We start from the raw sequence: 15,831 nt of genomic DNA on the forward strand, positions 1-15,831 counted from the left end.
CGTATCTCCAACACAGAAGTCCTCGAGGCGGCCAACACCCCCAGCTTATACACACTACTGAGTCAGCGGCACTTGAGATGGCTTGGCCATGTGAGCCGCATGGAAGATGGCAGGATCCCCAAGGACACATTGTACAGCGATTTCGCCACTGGTATCAGACCGACCGGCCATCCATGTCTCCGCTTTAAAGACGTCTGCAAACGCAACATGAAGTCCTGTGACATTGATCACAAGTCGTGGGAGTCAGTTGCCAGCGACTGCCAGAGCTGGCGGGCAGCCATAAAGGCGGGGCTAAAGTGTGGCGAGTCGAAGAGACTTAGCAGTTGGCAGGAAAAAAGACAGAAGCGCAAGGGGAGAGCCAACTGTGTAACAGCCCCGACAACCATTTTTTTCTGCAGCACCTGTGGAAGAGTCTGTCACTCTAATATTGGCCTTTATAGCCAGTCCAGGCGCTGCTCCACAAACCACTGACCATCTCCAGGCGCTTACCCATTGTCTCCCGAGACAAGGAGGCCAAAGAAGAAAAAGAAGATTTAGAGATACAGCACTGAAACAGGCCCTTTGGCCCACCAAGTCTGTGCTGACCAACAACCACCCATTTATACTAATACTACATTAACCCCATATTCTCTACCACATTCCCATCATTCTCCTACCACCTACCTACACTAGGGGCAATTTACAATGGCCAATTTACCCATCAACCTGCAAGTCATTGGCTGTGGGAGGAAACTGGAGCACCCGGCGGAAACCCACGTAGACACAGGGAGAACTTGCAAATTCCGCACAGGCAGTACCCAGAACTGAACCTGGGTTGCTGGTGCTGTGAGGCTGCGGTGCTAACCACCGCGCCACTGTGCGTTTGGGTCAAAATCCTGGAACTCCCTTCCCAACAGCACTGTGCGTCTACCTACCTCACATGGACTGCAGCGATTCAAGCAGGCAGCTCACCACCACTTTCTCGAGGGCAATTCGGGATGGGCAAAAAATGGCCTGGCCAGCGACACCCAAATCCCATGAATGAAAAAATGTGGGGAGAAATGACAGAGAAGTAAGTGGATCAAATCTGGTGAGGTTGACCATGCTGGTGAGAATCATGTATTGAAAGAAGTCTGCCAGGAAGTCTTCTATCCATGGTCAAAGGATCAAAGAAAATCAAACAGTGTTCCCTTCACAAGAACACAAATACCCCCAGTAAGGTGCCTCGTGGATGACCTTCACCTTATGCATGCAGACTAGAGTACTGAATTTCACTGTGTTAACCTTGTCTCAGAGGTAACATGCTTACCTGAGTCAGAAGGTTGTATGTTCAAGCCCCACTCCACAGACTTGAGCACACAACCCAGGCTGAAATGAGTACAATACTGAAGCGATGCTCTGTTAGAAGTGCCGTCTTTCAGATGAGACATTAAATTGAGGAAACATTTATCCTCTCTGGGATATCAAAGACCCCGTGCTACAATTTAGAAGAAAAGTGGAATTTCCTAGGTGTCCTAGCCAATACTTATCCATCAATCAACATCACTAAAACAGATTGCTGTTTGTGACACTGCTCTCTGCAAACTGCTGCCATGTTTTGCTAGATTACAACAGTGACTACTGTCACATGTACAAGAAGTGCAACGATGACAAAATATAGATTCAAACTGAATAATTATAAAAATTGACTGTCTTTTAAAAAAAAATGGACCTTATTAAAAAAAAGTGAACAATGTGCTCCAAAATGGCCGAAGGTAAACGACCTGGCCTTTGTATATTCAAACTGTCTGACAGGGACAAAGGAATACCTTTTGAGCTGGGAGGGGTCAATTATACCCATCCTGAAATGAATGGGTTCTTCTGAAACAAAGAAGGTATAAAGTGGAAATGTCAACCAGATTATTCTCATCCTGAGCCCATCAACAGACACTTTCGAATTGAATGCGTTCTTCTGAAACAAAGGTGTGAAATAGCCACATCCAAGCCCATTGTTGGTCACCACAGGGAGGGAGATCCACATCTCCCAACAGAGACAAAGGTGTGAAACCATGTTTGACCTTAAAGGAAGGTGGGGGAAGGGGAAGAGAAAGAGAGAGAAAGATTGAGAATGAATTCTGCATCTTTACTTATGCAGCAGTGAATTAGAAATGATCCACCGTTTTCAACTGAGAAACAGGGAAACTAACCTCAGGCCTGCAACCAACAGGAACTTGACTTCCGAGAGAATTCAACATGTTTACCGTAACCCCCAAAACCTACCCCACTTACCACTTTTTTCTCTTCCTGCGCGTGTGCATGCACAAATGAATGCAGTTGCAACAATTTCTGGACAAGGTGTATTGATCAATAACTGATTTTCTGTTTTAAACTACAAACCTGTCGCTGTCTGTTTATTTGACAAATAAAACACAAAGGGGTTAAACTCTAATAACCAAAAAAACACTTGCTGCAGTCAGGTGTGAGTTGAACAATGGGAACCATCCACACCCCTCATCACATGGCCGTAACACTACACTTCAAAAGTACTGAATTAGAATGTCTTGAAGTTGTGAAAAGTGCTATATAAATGCAAATTTATTTTTTAGTTACTACACACCTGACACAGCACTCAACTGCACGAAACCAGTGAAGCACCTCATCATGTAGCGAACATAGCTGCAGACAAGAAAGGAATACCTTCTCAGCATCACTATACCAGCCTGCATCGGAAAGAAACCCTCCTGCAGGAAGGGACAGAGAAAAAAAACAGAAAATTGTTAAGCATGGTTTTATTTTACAATGTACCTCTTTGGCTCATGAATGGATATGCTAACAGCTTTCAAATGTATCTTACATGCGAGAGGCATGTCTTCATGCAGTATTCAAACAATTTAAACTCATCTGCCTTCTAGTCATCTTTATATCTTGCGATTAAAAAGTTATTTTTGAAACACTTGCCACAAAACCTATTCCAAAATAACTGAAATGACTTGCCCTGCATATGAATTCCACCCAAATATTTTGCACTTTAGCTTCCACAAACCAACCCAGAGAAAATGAGTTGTTTAAATAACCAGGCACCAGATTTGAAGTAAAGAACTGGGTGCTTCACTGTGCTGGAATACTCCTTTGAGCTGGTCATGATGTTAAGAGCCTGAATTGAAATTAGGTACACTCAAACCAATTGCTGCTGAAAAGGAGTCCAAAAATCAAAATAGGCACATAAGTATCCATCTGAGAAGCTCAAGTCTCGAGTTTTTAGAAATGTTTAGGAGCCATTAGTCTCAGCTGAAGAGATTCAAACTAGGCATCAAGCTATTTCTTCCAGCTGCATTTGTACCTATAACTCCATTTTCTTTTCAAAAATACTGACAGGAAGATTATAGAGGGTTGCAGTTTAAGTTTCATCCCTTTGTCCGCATCAGTGGAAAATTTCAATCCACAAGGACCAAAGGAAAAGCATTTTTAGGAATATCAAAAGCAAGAGAATCTTTTAAAATAAGTTTTTAAAACAAAGCAAGGCACAAACGTCCAGTTTCTCCAGAGGTAATTTCAAAAGTGTGAATGTTGTTTACTATATATTCTCTGATCTCCAAGTGCAGTGCAGCAAGAGTCCAACAATGACAACTGAAATGAAAACCTGCAGGATTTTACAAAGCGTCTTTCCAAATCCCTTCAGCAGAGATGGACAGTGCATGCCGCTTATAGTGCACTCTGAATTCTCGCTACTCAATGCATATTTCCAAAAAGCCTAATTTTTCTCCCCAACCACTCTGTAACCGCAACCCGCCCCCCCCCCATCTAAACTACTCACTTCCCTAGCCCCTGCCTGAATCTCTATGAATTAAATCATTTACCAAATATTCTCTCACTTAGTATGAACAATGTCCCAAAAGATCCACTTTCTATAAAACATTGTTGCTAACAATTCCTTTCTATTTCACCAGCTTAATTGGTCTGAGATCTTGTAATTTTAGGTGCAAATTGCAACAAGCACAAATTGGGTTTCCGTAATCTGTTGCGCTATTTTAAAAATGGCTATGTTTGCTGACAACGCAATGACTAGGTGGTGGACTAATGGCACATGCTCAAATACAGCCTCCTCTGTAACGTCACTGGCTGCAACATCTCAGGTAGCTGCCAGTATTAAAGAAAGCGTTGCTCAATTTGACAAAAAAGCGAACTGAACCCAATACCTTCTCACCCCTCAATGTCCATGACTGCCGCCTCCATCCACCCCCCCCCACCCAACGATTGCCGCATTCTCTTCTCTGCTCCCTCCCGCAATCGCTGCCTCAATAGTCGCTCCCTCCTCCACCCATCTGCTCGTCACTCCATCCTGCTATTCTCTCCCACTTCCCCCACCCCACCTCTTCTCTCTCTTGCCCACAACCCCCCGCTTCCCCCTGTTGGTTACTCGCCCACTCAATTGCATGGTTACATCAAACTGTGCCGACATAATGCGTGATGTCATCACTGTGACATCGGTGCGCACATGTGCAGATTCATACAGACAAGCATTCAGACGCACTGATGACATCAACGATCGCTCTGCGCATGTTCTGTGTTGTCAGGAGACACTGTTTAAAAACCGCTGCACTAGAAGCTGGCCATGTCCACAAAACAAGCCACGCACCCCCAGGACAAATTAATCATCAAAAGCTCCAGCTATTGTGCTCATTTACAGGTCTTCAAGGAGGCTCTAAAAATTAAGCTGGCTCTTTTGGGTGCAAGGGCTCGTTTTTTAAAACCTTTTGAATTTAATTTTTTTTTAAATGTCATTTTCAGCTATTTAAAATCACATTACACACAGGTGATGTATTGACAGTGATTAAAAATGCTTTTGTGATAAACCTATCATCTTCAGCTGTATAAATCAAACAACACCAAGTTATCACTCTCAAACATATGAAGGAATATTCTTTAAAAGCAATCTGTTGAAAAAACTGATTTTTAAAACACATCCCGACAATGCTGGTTCATGACAGATCTTGCATTCAGCAATATGCAGAAAATTGCCGGGGGGCGCAACTCTTCAAAACCGGTGCAATTTGCACCCAGATTGCCTATTGCGGCCAAAGCGCAAACTCTACAGGTGCATCCAGCGCACACTGTTTCTGTCACGTTAAGCATCATGCTCCAGCAGCATCTCATTTATCAAATTTGGCGTACCTGAATTCAGAACTTTTTTCATTTGATTGCTTCAGAAGCAAATTTATTTATTCATTGTACTTCAATCACATGTTCTTGAAAAAAATTACACAACAGGTTATGATGATCTGGAATGCACTGCCTGAAAGGGTGGTACAAGTAGATTTAACAGCTACTTTCAGAACGATATTGGATAAATATATGGAAGGGGAAAAACTGCAACACTATGGGGTAAGAGCAGTGATGTGGAACTAATTGAATAGCTCTTACAGAGAGCCGGCACAGGCACCATTAACTGGAATGACATCCTTCTTTATTGTAATATTCAATGATTCTAAGGCAAGATGAAACTACACAAGTAACAAAATAATTGCTCCCTTCAACCTTCCAACTATAGGCTTGAATTAAGTTTTACATTTAAAAGATATAATTTGCTGCAACTTGATTAACATGAACATTTCAGTTACTTGGAGTTCTGCTTTGTTGCCATGACAAATCCAGTTTGGTTAAGTGAACTGAAAGCATGGTGAAAGGCTACACTAACTATGCCTGATTCAGTCAGCTTCTTACAATTCAGATCAAATCCAAATCTTTTGTGATTGCAATGTCTGATGAAATCCAAACTCAGGAGGTCCAATGATCAATTGTAATTATTTCTACAATTCCAGATGGTCGAGGCAAAAAGCCCCTCCTCACTGATAAGTAACTTATGATAGGTTTGTTTTAAACCTATCGAAATCACGTTTTGGGTGGCCACACAATTTTAGTGAAAAAATCAACGAGCCATCAAATGTCACGCTGACCAGAGAGAATTTTTGTTCCATTAACTGCAACTTCCTCACACAGAAGCACACATTAGTTCAGTCAACAGGTTGTCAAAATAAAAGGACAAAGGAAATCTTTAACAGAAACTGCAATGTCAATTTTTAAAATCCTAATGGTCTGGCCAAGTTACACTTTAAACTGAAAAGGTGCAAGATGCGTTTTCTAACATGGCACAGGACAGAGCCAACACTAACAACATAGATCTTCTGGAAATCAGGCCAAATAAATCAGTTATATTTGAGTTACTTATAAACCAATGGTCAGAAAGCCAACGGTCAGAAAGGTGAACCAATTTTTTTTTAAAAATTAGATATTACTAAGCTACAACTTCCTAAATGACTGTTGCAATACCTGCCAGCAAAGTGGCTGTCAATTTTGAAGTGATTCTATTTACATTTCTTCAATCTTTCCCTCTTATGAATAGACAGAACAAAACTGAATTCGTTAAAACAAACACCTACTCATTCTTCATTCTTTTTCAGATGCAACGATGCACAAATATGCCCTCTAACAATCTACAACCAGTAGTCACGGCAATTTTATCTTTGACCGAAGTGTATGTTGTTATTTAAACTTTTCAATATCAAACTATATGGAATGTCAGTATCTTTTTTGATTGTAAGAAAAATTGTAGATTAAGCTTAAAGTCAATGCCACATGATTACCACAAACTGTTCTTTGTGATGAAAGAAAGGATGTAAATCTCTTGCGTTAAAATTATGAAAAACATGGAGAATGTACAGATATCAGCAAGGACTCTTAACTTGCAAATTCACCCAAATTTTTGGCCACTATCATAGCAATAGTTTACTCAAGCCAGAAAAGACTAGAGTGAAAAGCTCAAGCATAACATTTCAAAGTTTGCAAATAATGCCTGAAGAATGCAGCTAAAAAATCTGCCTATCACATACATAAAATTTGTGCATTTACCTTGGTCCTAAAATTTACAAAAGGAATGAGAATGGTTAGTACAACAGAATCAAAACTAAACTGGTTCAGCAATCTTAAAATTCCAAATGCAATGGGAAAACAATGCAGATGCATGATGGATACCAAACAGTGCCTGTAAGAATTAGCCAGCACACAGTCTACCTTTATACCATGGTCCAAATATATTTTCCCCCCTCAAACTGGTTTCATCTTTCCAATCCATCCTTAAAACTATTTAAAATAATTTCTTACCTAAAACAAATCCAAATTGGATTGCCTTCTCTTTCACATGGGCATCCGACTCTTCTATGTATGAGCAGCGCCTGCTGAAGGAATTGGCTAGCACTGAAGCCACCTTTACTCCATGGTCCATTAAAGCCTGGAAACAGTGATGTAGAAGATGTCTGGGAGAGACAGAATGCCATTAAACATAGACTGATGTACATCTTAAACCAGTTAAAGATCCCTTGCTACAGCTAGCTTTTTTAATATAAAAATATAATAATGATACAAATAAATCTTTTATTTTCAGTGACTATGAACTGCTGGAGGGAAAAACGCTCAATCCCTTCACTTGGTCCCAACAAAAATGGTGCAAGTTTTGCATTTCAGGATATCTACTTAGGGAGTTTATCCGAGGATGACAGCAACAAAATACAAGACAAGATTAATAAACTTTCAGACTGGGCATGTATGTGGCAAATGAATTTCAACATAGGTGTGAGGTGTTGCATTTTGGTAGCAGAAATCAGGAGGCCACCAACACTTTGGGAAAAAAAGTTTCTAAATGGGGGTGAGGGAAAAAGGGATCCAGGGGTACATATTCACAAGTCATTAAAAGTAGCACCACAGAATAACAAAGCCATTGAAAGTACAAAGCACTGGAGTTCCTTACTAGAGAGATTTCAAAGCAGAAAAGTTATATTAAATGTTTACACAACCTTGGTTAGACTACACTTAGCACAGTTCTTGTTTCCAAGTTACAAAATAGGATATACATGCATAGGAGAAAGTTCAAAAAAGATTTACAAGGATACTACCAAAACTAAGCGTATAGCCATCAGGAAAGACTGAATAGACTGGGGCATCTTTCTCTAGAATAAAGAGAGGACTGGGATGTGATCCAATTGAGCTCTTTAAAATTATGAAGACATCTGACAGGACGAACAGGCAGGATCTTTCCACTTGTGAGCAAGTCTAAAACTAATGGCAATAAATAGAAGACAGTCACCAATACAGACTTATTTACTCAGATAGAGCAGTGAGAATATGGAACTTGCTATCATATGAAGTGGTTGAGGCAAATAGCATAGATGTATTTAAGGGGAAACTAGATAAGTACACGAGGGAAAATGGAATAGATGGACATATTGATAGGGTGAGATTAAGTTAGGCTCATGTGGAGCATAGACATGCTTGATCAAATGGTCTGTTTGTGTGCTGCAAAATTCTATGTAATGCTTTTATGCTTCTGGCAAATGTTTGTGCTTAAAAGGAATAGGGAGAGCAGTGCTGATGAATAGAACACTTCCAGTTTTGGAACCAGTGTCGGCATCCCAAATCAGGGTAACTGGAGGAGAGATGCAGAGTAAACCTCCTCAATGTTGCTGCCCCAAAGCAGCCAATCCTTATTGCATCAGTGCTATTCAGCTATGTATTCCTGCAGTCTATGACTAATATTGCCAATTTATTCTGCTTAGTGATCATTTGGGTAGGATGCCTATGCCCAACAGGCACAATGTTGAGACTGTTACTTTACCTTGCTTTTGCGAGGGTGGAGGTAGGGGAGGGGGTTGTTCAGAGAGAAGGGGGGAAATAAAAGGATTTTATTTATTCATTTTAGTCTCAGCTGGTTTCAACCTCAGGCTCCAAAAAAAAAAGAGTGAAAAGTATGCTAACCTACTAAACCAATACTTGTCAAACATGTACAATTAAGAACCAGTGATGCTTCAATCCTTTTCTCACTGTTTCAGTGCATATAAAGAAGCAGGACTGAAATAGATAGTTCACAACATAATTAAAAATAAGAGCAACTATTTGACCCATGGATTTTTTTTGATGGATGCACTTAAAATGCTCTTCTCCCTCTTGCCCCATCACGTCATCCAATTATATCTAGATTTTCACTCTACACGGAAGATCATTCCAAATATCAACTGCATGACATCTGTCTTCAATTATTTGATCACCTTTAATTTATGCAACCTTGTTCCAGATTCTCAGGTTATCGAGGTAGCACTTGATGCTTACTTAACTGTACCACTATGTATACTTCTACAAAGCCCTATCTCAGTCAGTTTCCTTCAAGGTTTAAGAGCTCCAGTTTCTAAGCTCTCCATGTAATTTAATTCTTATATTTGAGGGCTATTTTTTGCATTATTCTCTGGTTTGAATGTTTTCCTTACATCTGGATGACCAAAACTGATTAAGGTGTAGTCTGACCAGGGCACTTCGTATTTTAGCAAGACATCCTCTGACTTGGCAATATAATTCAGAATTCTATTCACTTTGTTTATTGCTGCTCCACTATGATTGCAAAGTGCCAAATCAATTATCAGTTTAAATCTCTTTCCACCGCATCCATTTCTGTGCTGTTTATAATATACTTATGACGCCTATTTTTGCTTCCAGTGTCTCTATCTTTCAAATATCTGTATTAAACGTCATTTGCAAACAGGGTACGTACGGTGTACATATCTGACATCACACCATTGCAGGAGTTCATGCACCACATTACTCATTTGTGTGGTAGGCAGAACATCTTTTTGGCTTGACAACAGCATCCTGTTACTGGAAAATACCATTTGTGTTGCTACTGCATAGTAGCAGTGTGAAATGGCTAGCTTCACCTGTTGCTGAATTTTTTGAGACACCTTACCCTTCCAGGGTAATTTGAGGTAGACTGGACACTTTTCAGATCTGAAAGTGGCAGCCTTAGGCCCATGAGTATGTGCGATACACAATTAGAAATGATCTGAACGGGGTAGCCATTATACCACAGGATAGGTTTGATGCGTCCTATTTCAGCGTGAAGCTTGCACGGTGAGCAAATGGCTTGGGCCCTACTCGTAAGGCCAATCTTATAGCCGGCGGAGCTACAGCAATCCCAACGGCTATATTGACAAGTGACAGTAGGCTTGCAGTAGACAGTAGTAGAGTACCTTATCTACAATCTCTTAATTATTCCATCTGCTTCCAAAAGCAGGGCTTCTCACAATGGGCACTTATTTAGGGAAGGATGTTACAGGTACAATATTTTAACACCCATAGGGTGTGTTATTTTTGAGACAAGAATCAAATTTTTAAAAAGCAGATCGAAATTTGAGCCACGAGTATCACTGCTCTGGACAAAAAAAAAAGTCAGATTAGACAAACAAAAGAATATGGCATCATTCAAGTAGCCATCAACAAAGTCAAAACAAAATTGGAGTTCTGTCCTGAAAGGGTTTAGAAATGGAGATTTCAGAAGATAAATGAAACAGTTATATACTTCTCAATTCAACCATGTTGGCAGCAGAATATCTTGAATGGTTGAAGATAGTGTGCGATAAAAGCCTTGAAATGTCAGAACAAATTTTATTGGAAAACGCTATCACTGATCACTGAAGGCATCAGGTTTAGCAATCACTGTCAACTTGGGACGGAGCAAAAGACAGAAAACATTCATGCTGTAAGTCATAAGAAAATGGTTGCTGAAGCTAATAAAAAGTGATCCCAGAAATCATGAACAGATGGCTTTTGTCATCTCTACCTGCACTATTTCAAAAACATGGGCCTTTTCTGGAAGCTTCTTCCAGGTAGGACTCACACCTTTCACAACAGGAAATGCACTGGTGGGAAACGGAACAAGGAATGCTCAACTCTTCTGGGTGCCCATATGGACAGATCCGAGAAGCACCCTCTTCTGTTCAGAGTTAAAAGTGAGCGGCCAAGATGTTGCAAAAAATATATCAGAGGAGCTTGCCAAACACATATTGGACTCCAGCAGTACAGAGAAGACGCAAAAGACTTGACTGTACTATCACTTGCTTTAATCTTTACTGAGAGAATGGAAAGTGTCAGTGAAGAGCAGAAAATTTGTACATCCTGCCATAACGTGCGAGAAGAAATTTTAAAAGGCTAGGCAGTATACCGAATGGTTATGTTCCACTTCAATCCTGAAGGCTAATGTAACCTAAAATAAACTGACATTTCTATAAACACCTTTCAAAACCTCAAGATGTTACTGACAGTGAAGTACTTCTGAAGTGTAGTCAGTGTAGCAATCATTGTGGTAAGTCACACTGCCACAACACACATTTGTTCCTAATGACAGTCGTCGGTATGTTCTGTTTTTTGAAGTCAGGATTGCTTTGCCTTTGTTGTTTCTTCCAAAAAGTGTGTCTACAAAGGCAAAGGTTTCACATGAATTCCCAGGAACATCCAGTACAGCAAGGACTGCTGCACTCACTGCCTGGACTTTGAACCAACCTTGGGCTAAGGCAATGGATTGCAGTACATCAAATAGAATCATAGAAACTCTTGCTTGTGGTTCAGTATTGATTTTCTTTTTTTTTTAAAAAAAGAGGATCTATAGACAATGTGGATCACATAACCACTTAACTTGCTTTAAGACAGAGGAAAATAGGGTACAGATAAGTTAAACAGCAAGATAAACTGCATAAAGCCCACGTAAAAAAGGTTTCAATGGTTAATTTCAAGTACTAACAATGCTTTGATAATTTCCTTGTGGCCTGCCTCTCTCGCTCCTCTAAAATTAACAGGTCAGTATCAATTTCCTAACTTTGAATATTTAATTTCTGTGTTAATAGATAATATTCAAATACTACATTGACAAATTAATTTTGAAACTGAAACACATTTTTTTCTCACTCCCTCCTCTTCTGAAGACACAGATGTTTCCAGAGAATGATTCTGTGGTGCCAACAGCTCTTCAACCACTTGTCCAAGCGGTCACTTTCTATACATGAGCCCCGATACATGAGATAATAGGTATTTCTTTCTTCCTTAACCTAGAGGAATTGAAGCCAACTGCAGCACCTAAATTGCCATCCTACTGGTTGTATGGCTTTGTGCCACATTTACTCATTGGGAAGTCATTCAACATTTTGACATATTTTAATCAATCTGTAGACAGCAGGTGCTATACAGAAGCAGAAGCTTCTTTTACCAATTCAGCTCCATACAGTAGACTGAAATATCCAGAGTCATAGGCTGGAATTTTAAGCCCCTCCCGGGCGTGGACTGGAGGGAGGGCATAGAAATCGAGTGGGAGGCGGGGAATGCCGTTCCCGTTGTCTACCCACCCCCGCTGCAATTTTACCAGCAGCGAGGGAGGTGGCAAACGACTTGCCCGCCTAAAGCCAATTGAGGCCCTTAAATGGCCAATTAATTGCCCCTCGAGGGCCTCCTCCCTCCACCGCTATTTTACCAGCGGTGGTCAGGCACCGACAGCCAAGAAGGCCACCCGATAATGCCTGGCAGCCTCCTTGCAGGCCCAGATGGCAGGGAAGGACTCTCCTCTGATCAGGTACCCTGTGCCCCAAAAAGGGACCCCCAACACAAGCTGCCCCTGGTAGAGCACCTCACCCTGCCCTCCTGATTGACCCCCACCCCCCTTGCCAGGGCCCAGCTGATAGTCACCGGCAAGGCCCGAAACTCCACTTACCTTTCTCGGGGCCAGCAACCAGGCTGCTCCCCACCCTGGGTGCAGTCCCAGCAATGGACACCGCTCCCGGTGGCGCTGCTGAAACTGAAGACCTGCGAGTCCGCTGATTGGCTGGCAGCTCTTGGAGGGGCAGAAGGCCCGCCCTAGGCCAATTAAAGGGCCTAGGCCATTCAAAAAATAACCAAAAGGGGGGAAAAAATCATCGCTATGTGGCTTCCAGGCTCATCGGAAGCAGGCTCTCCCCTGATTTTTAAGCCAATGGACGGGGCTTCCGCCTCCATGTAAAATTCCGGCCACATAGAGTCATTTACTATCTGGACTTAAATGAGGGAATACTGAAATTGGCTCATGACATCGAAATGGGCATATGAAATTGCAAAAGACTGTAGAAGGACTAGATAAGGTGACAGATGTAGTTTGATATAGAAAAATATGAAGTCATACATTTTGGAAGACCAGAGAAATATCGTAAATGGTAAGGTTGTAAATGGAGTAGAGCAGAGATTATTAAGAAAGGTGACACCACAAGACCATAAAAATGTAAATCCTTAGTTTGTATCTAGTGGTATACGATATAGAATGCAAAAGAGGCAATGTCAAGCTTGTGCAAGACTTTACGCTACTATTGAGTGCTGTGTATAATTTTGGATGCCTCATTGTAGATAGGATGTAAAATGAGGAAAAAAAGGTGGAACACAGATGCACTACAACATTATCAGACAGATGGGTTACAGCTATAAAAAGAGATATTCGAGAAATTAGGGCTTAATTCACTAGGGTTGAGAAAGTTAATGGATGATCGCACAGATGTGCTCGGCATCAAGTGTTTGTTTCCTGTGGTGGAGAGAGACAGTGGTACATTGACAGAATGATCCAAATGGCCTCCTTCTGTGCTGTAACCATTCTAGGGTGTTTTCTCCCCTTGTTGGCTCTTTTACAAACTGTCATAAGACAGTCTTTCATCAACTCTAGAAACCCCTAGCCGGTCTTACCAGTAGGGGCAATACTGTCCGAGTCAATTTCTGGCAACTTAAAATCTCCAACCACTATAGTTCATCCTTTTGCAGTTGCCATCCTTATCCCTCAGTCCCACATCAAATCTTTCATCCTGGCATGCCGGTTTAGAGGATACCCTCTGTAACAGCTTATTCTGGTACCATCTATTAATTCTAGCCAAAAGATGATTTAGTATCTGTCGCTTTTTGTTTAAGATATACTCTCTCACTTGTGCCTCAGGACTGGATAATGTATGTACTATCACAGTGCCTCTTTCCTCCGGATACTGTCTCTTCTAAACAATTTATACTCTTCCAGCTATGTATCTGACTCAGGACAGTTGACAGTAGCTCTAACAGCAGCAGATGGCTGGAAGGTAAATGAGGCACCCGCATTTCCAGCGACAATATAAACAGAGGCAAAAGTTACCATCTTTTTATAAACAGGATATCGATGCCCGTTTTGTGGGTGGGTGATCAGTCAGTCACAACCAGAATCAAAGTCAAGAAGCAAATATTGGTTGAAATTCAGCCTAATTGCATAAAATCCTTTGTGCCAGCTATAAACTGAAATGAGTTCAGCCAAATCCCTTGTGATGCAGGTTCACGTAGCCACTTTTGTTCTAATTCCACACAATTTCAGCAATCACATTAGGACATAAGAATGATGGATATGAAGAACGGAAATGTCACACTGGTACACAGAGTTTGAGAGATTATCTAGAGGAGGCAGTGAACAGAGATCCTTGCTTTTCATCACGCTATGTGACATGATGTGGGTTTGCTCACTTCTGACTACCAAAACACTCTATTCCCTAATATGAACACTTTTTCTTAAGCATGTTTAAGAAAAAAATTGACACACTCAACCAGTATCGGTCAATTTCTGTTCCTACCTAAATATGGAATTGAATTTCAGCTCAAGAAAATACAGAAAAAATAACCCAATAAAACAAAGAAAGTACACAAGGTCCCTGTTACCCTATGAAATTGAGCGAGTTGGTAAGTTTAAAAGTGCACATACAAAAATATCCCATGGGGTCAGAGCAGATCAAAAATTACAATTATGTTGGCAGTCAAAACAGGAAAAAGGTAAGATATAGCTGATAACAATTGTATAAATGGAGTACTTGGTCTACATGTTTTGTTCGTGCTTTAATAGGGAAATGTTCAAATTTTTCCCGACGATCTCACCACCGTAAGAAAAGTGCCCAAAGTCACCTGCAGTGTACATACTTTGTATACAAGACTAAGAGTTACTGGGGAGAAGAGCATCAGAAATGGAGGGTAGGGAGTGGTTAAGTTGATCAACAATTAAGTATCATAGCAAACAGAGGATCAAAGATTCGTAAGTGCAGGTATAAGTGACTTGCTTGCAGGAAATGCAACTTGCCACTTTCCAACTCCCAGTTCCCCACACTCTGCAGGAATTGTAGTGTAGGGAGTCAATCTTTGGCCTCCTTATCTCGAGAGACAATGGGTAAGCGCTTGGAGGTGGTCAGTGGGAGTAGGCAACACAAAATCAAATCCCTCACTGACTACATGGTGACTGTTGAGATATTTTACAGCAGATGGACTTTTTTTTTTAAATATAGTTTTTTTTGACCAGAAGCTAAGATAATCATTTTATATACATGCATTATATTTGCACACAAGATAAATCACAATCAGCCCATTTGGCCAGTCGTGTCTGTGCTGGTTCTCCAAAGCAGCCACTTCCCCTTCTCCCCATAGCCCTGCACATTTTCTTTTCAGATAATAATCCAATTTCCTCCAGTGTGAATGTGTGTGTGTGTCTCAACAACAGCAACCTTCTGCAGCTACCTGTGAAGTTTAAATATTTAGCCAAACTAGAATGACTAATGGCAGGCATTTAGTGTGAACAATAACTTCTAGTGGAAGAGCTGATCATTCTGCAACCACAAGCTATTGGCACTGGATCCTGTTGTTTCAGTGCCACATCAATTGGGTTACACAAAAATTCACAACCTAGAAAAATTATCTAGTTATGCAGAATGGTCTGGAAAATGTACACTGCTTAAGCTGGATCTAAAATTAAAATTTAAGACAGCTATTCAGTTTCAGTAAACAAACTTAACATGCATCCATTCAGTATAAACAAGTTTCACAAATAAAATTGCCTACAACTGACAGGAACAATAAACCATGTCTGCACCTCTACCCTCACCCCTGCTAACCACGAAGAATAACGCAAAAAAATACAGCGTGTTGCATCTTCTTGAGCTACATTTACTGAAGCAAGCAAGGGTGGGGGTAAGACGACAACCATGCACACTTAGAATA

At 40.9% G+C, this 15,831-nt stretch overlaps 1 protein-coding gene across 1 annotated transcript in view; it reads right to left on the reverse strand.

Moving 5' to 3' along the window:
• appbp2 (amyloid beta precursor protein (cytoplasmic tail) binding protein 2) overlaps nucleotides 1-15,831 on the reverse strand; it is a 91,713-nt gene that overhangs the window by 30,887 nt on the left and 44,995 nt on the right. Inside the window, exons 3-4 of the mRNA XM_068010362.1 lie at nucleotides 7,117-7,268; nucleotides 2,576-2,699 (exon numbers count right to left, since the gene is read on the reverse strand). Of these exons, the coding sequence (XP_067866463.1) occupies nucleotides 2,576-2,699; nucleotides 7,117-7,268 (276 nt within the window). The remainder of the gene's footprint in view (nucleotides 1-2,575; nucleotides 2,700-7,116; nucleotides 7,269-15,831) is intronic.

The sequence above is a fragment of the Heterodontus francisci genome, chromosome 30 (assembly GCF_036365525.1).
Source record: "Heterodontus francisci isolate sHetFra1 chromosome 30, sHetFra1.hap1, whole genome shotgun sequence".
NCBI lineage: Eukaryota > Metazoa > Chordata > Chondrichthyes > Heterodontiformes > Heterodontidae > Heterodontus > Heterodontus francisci.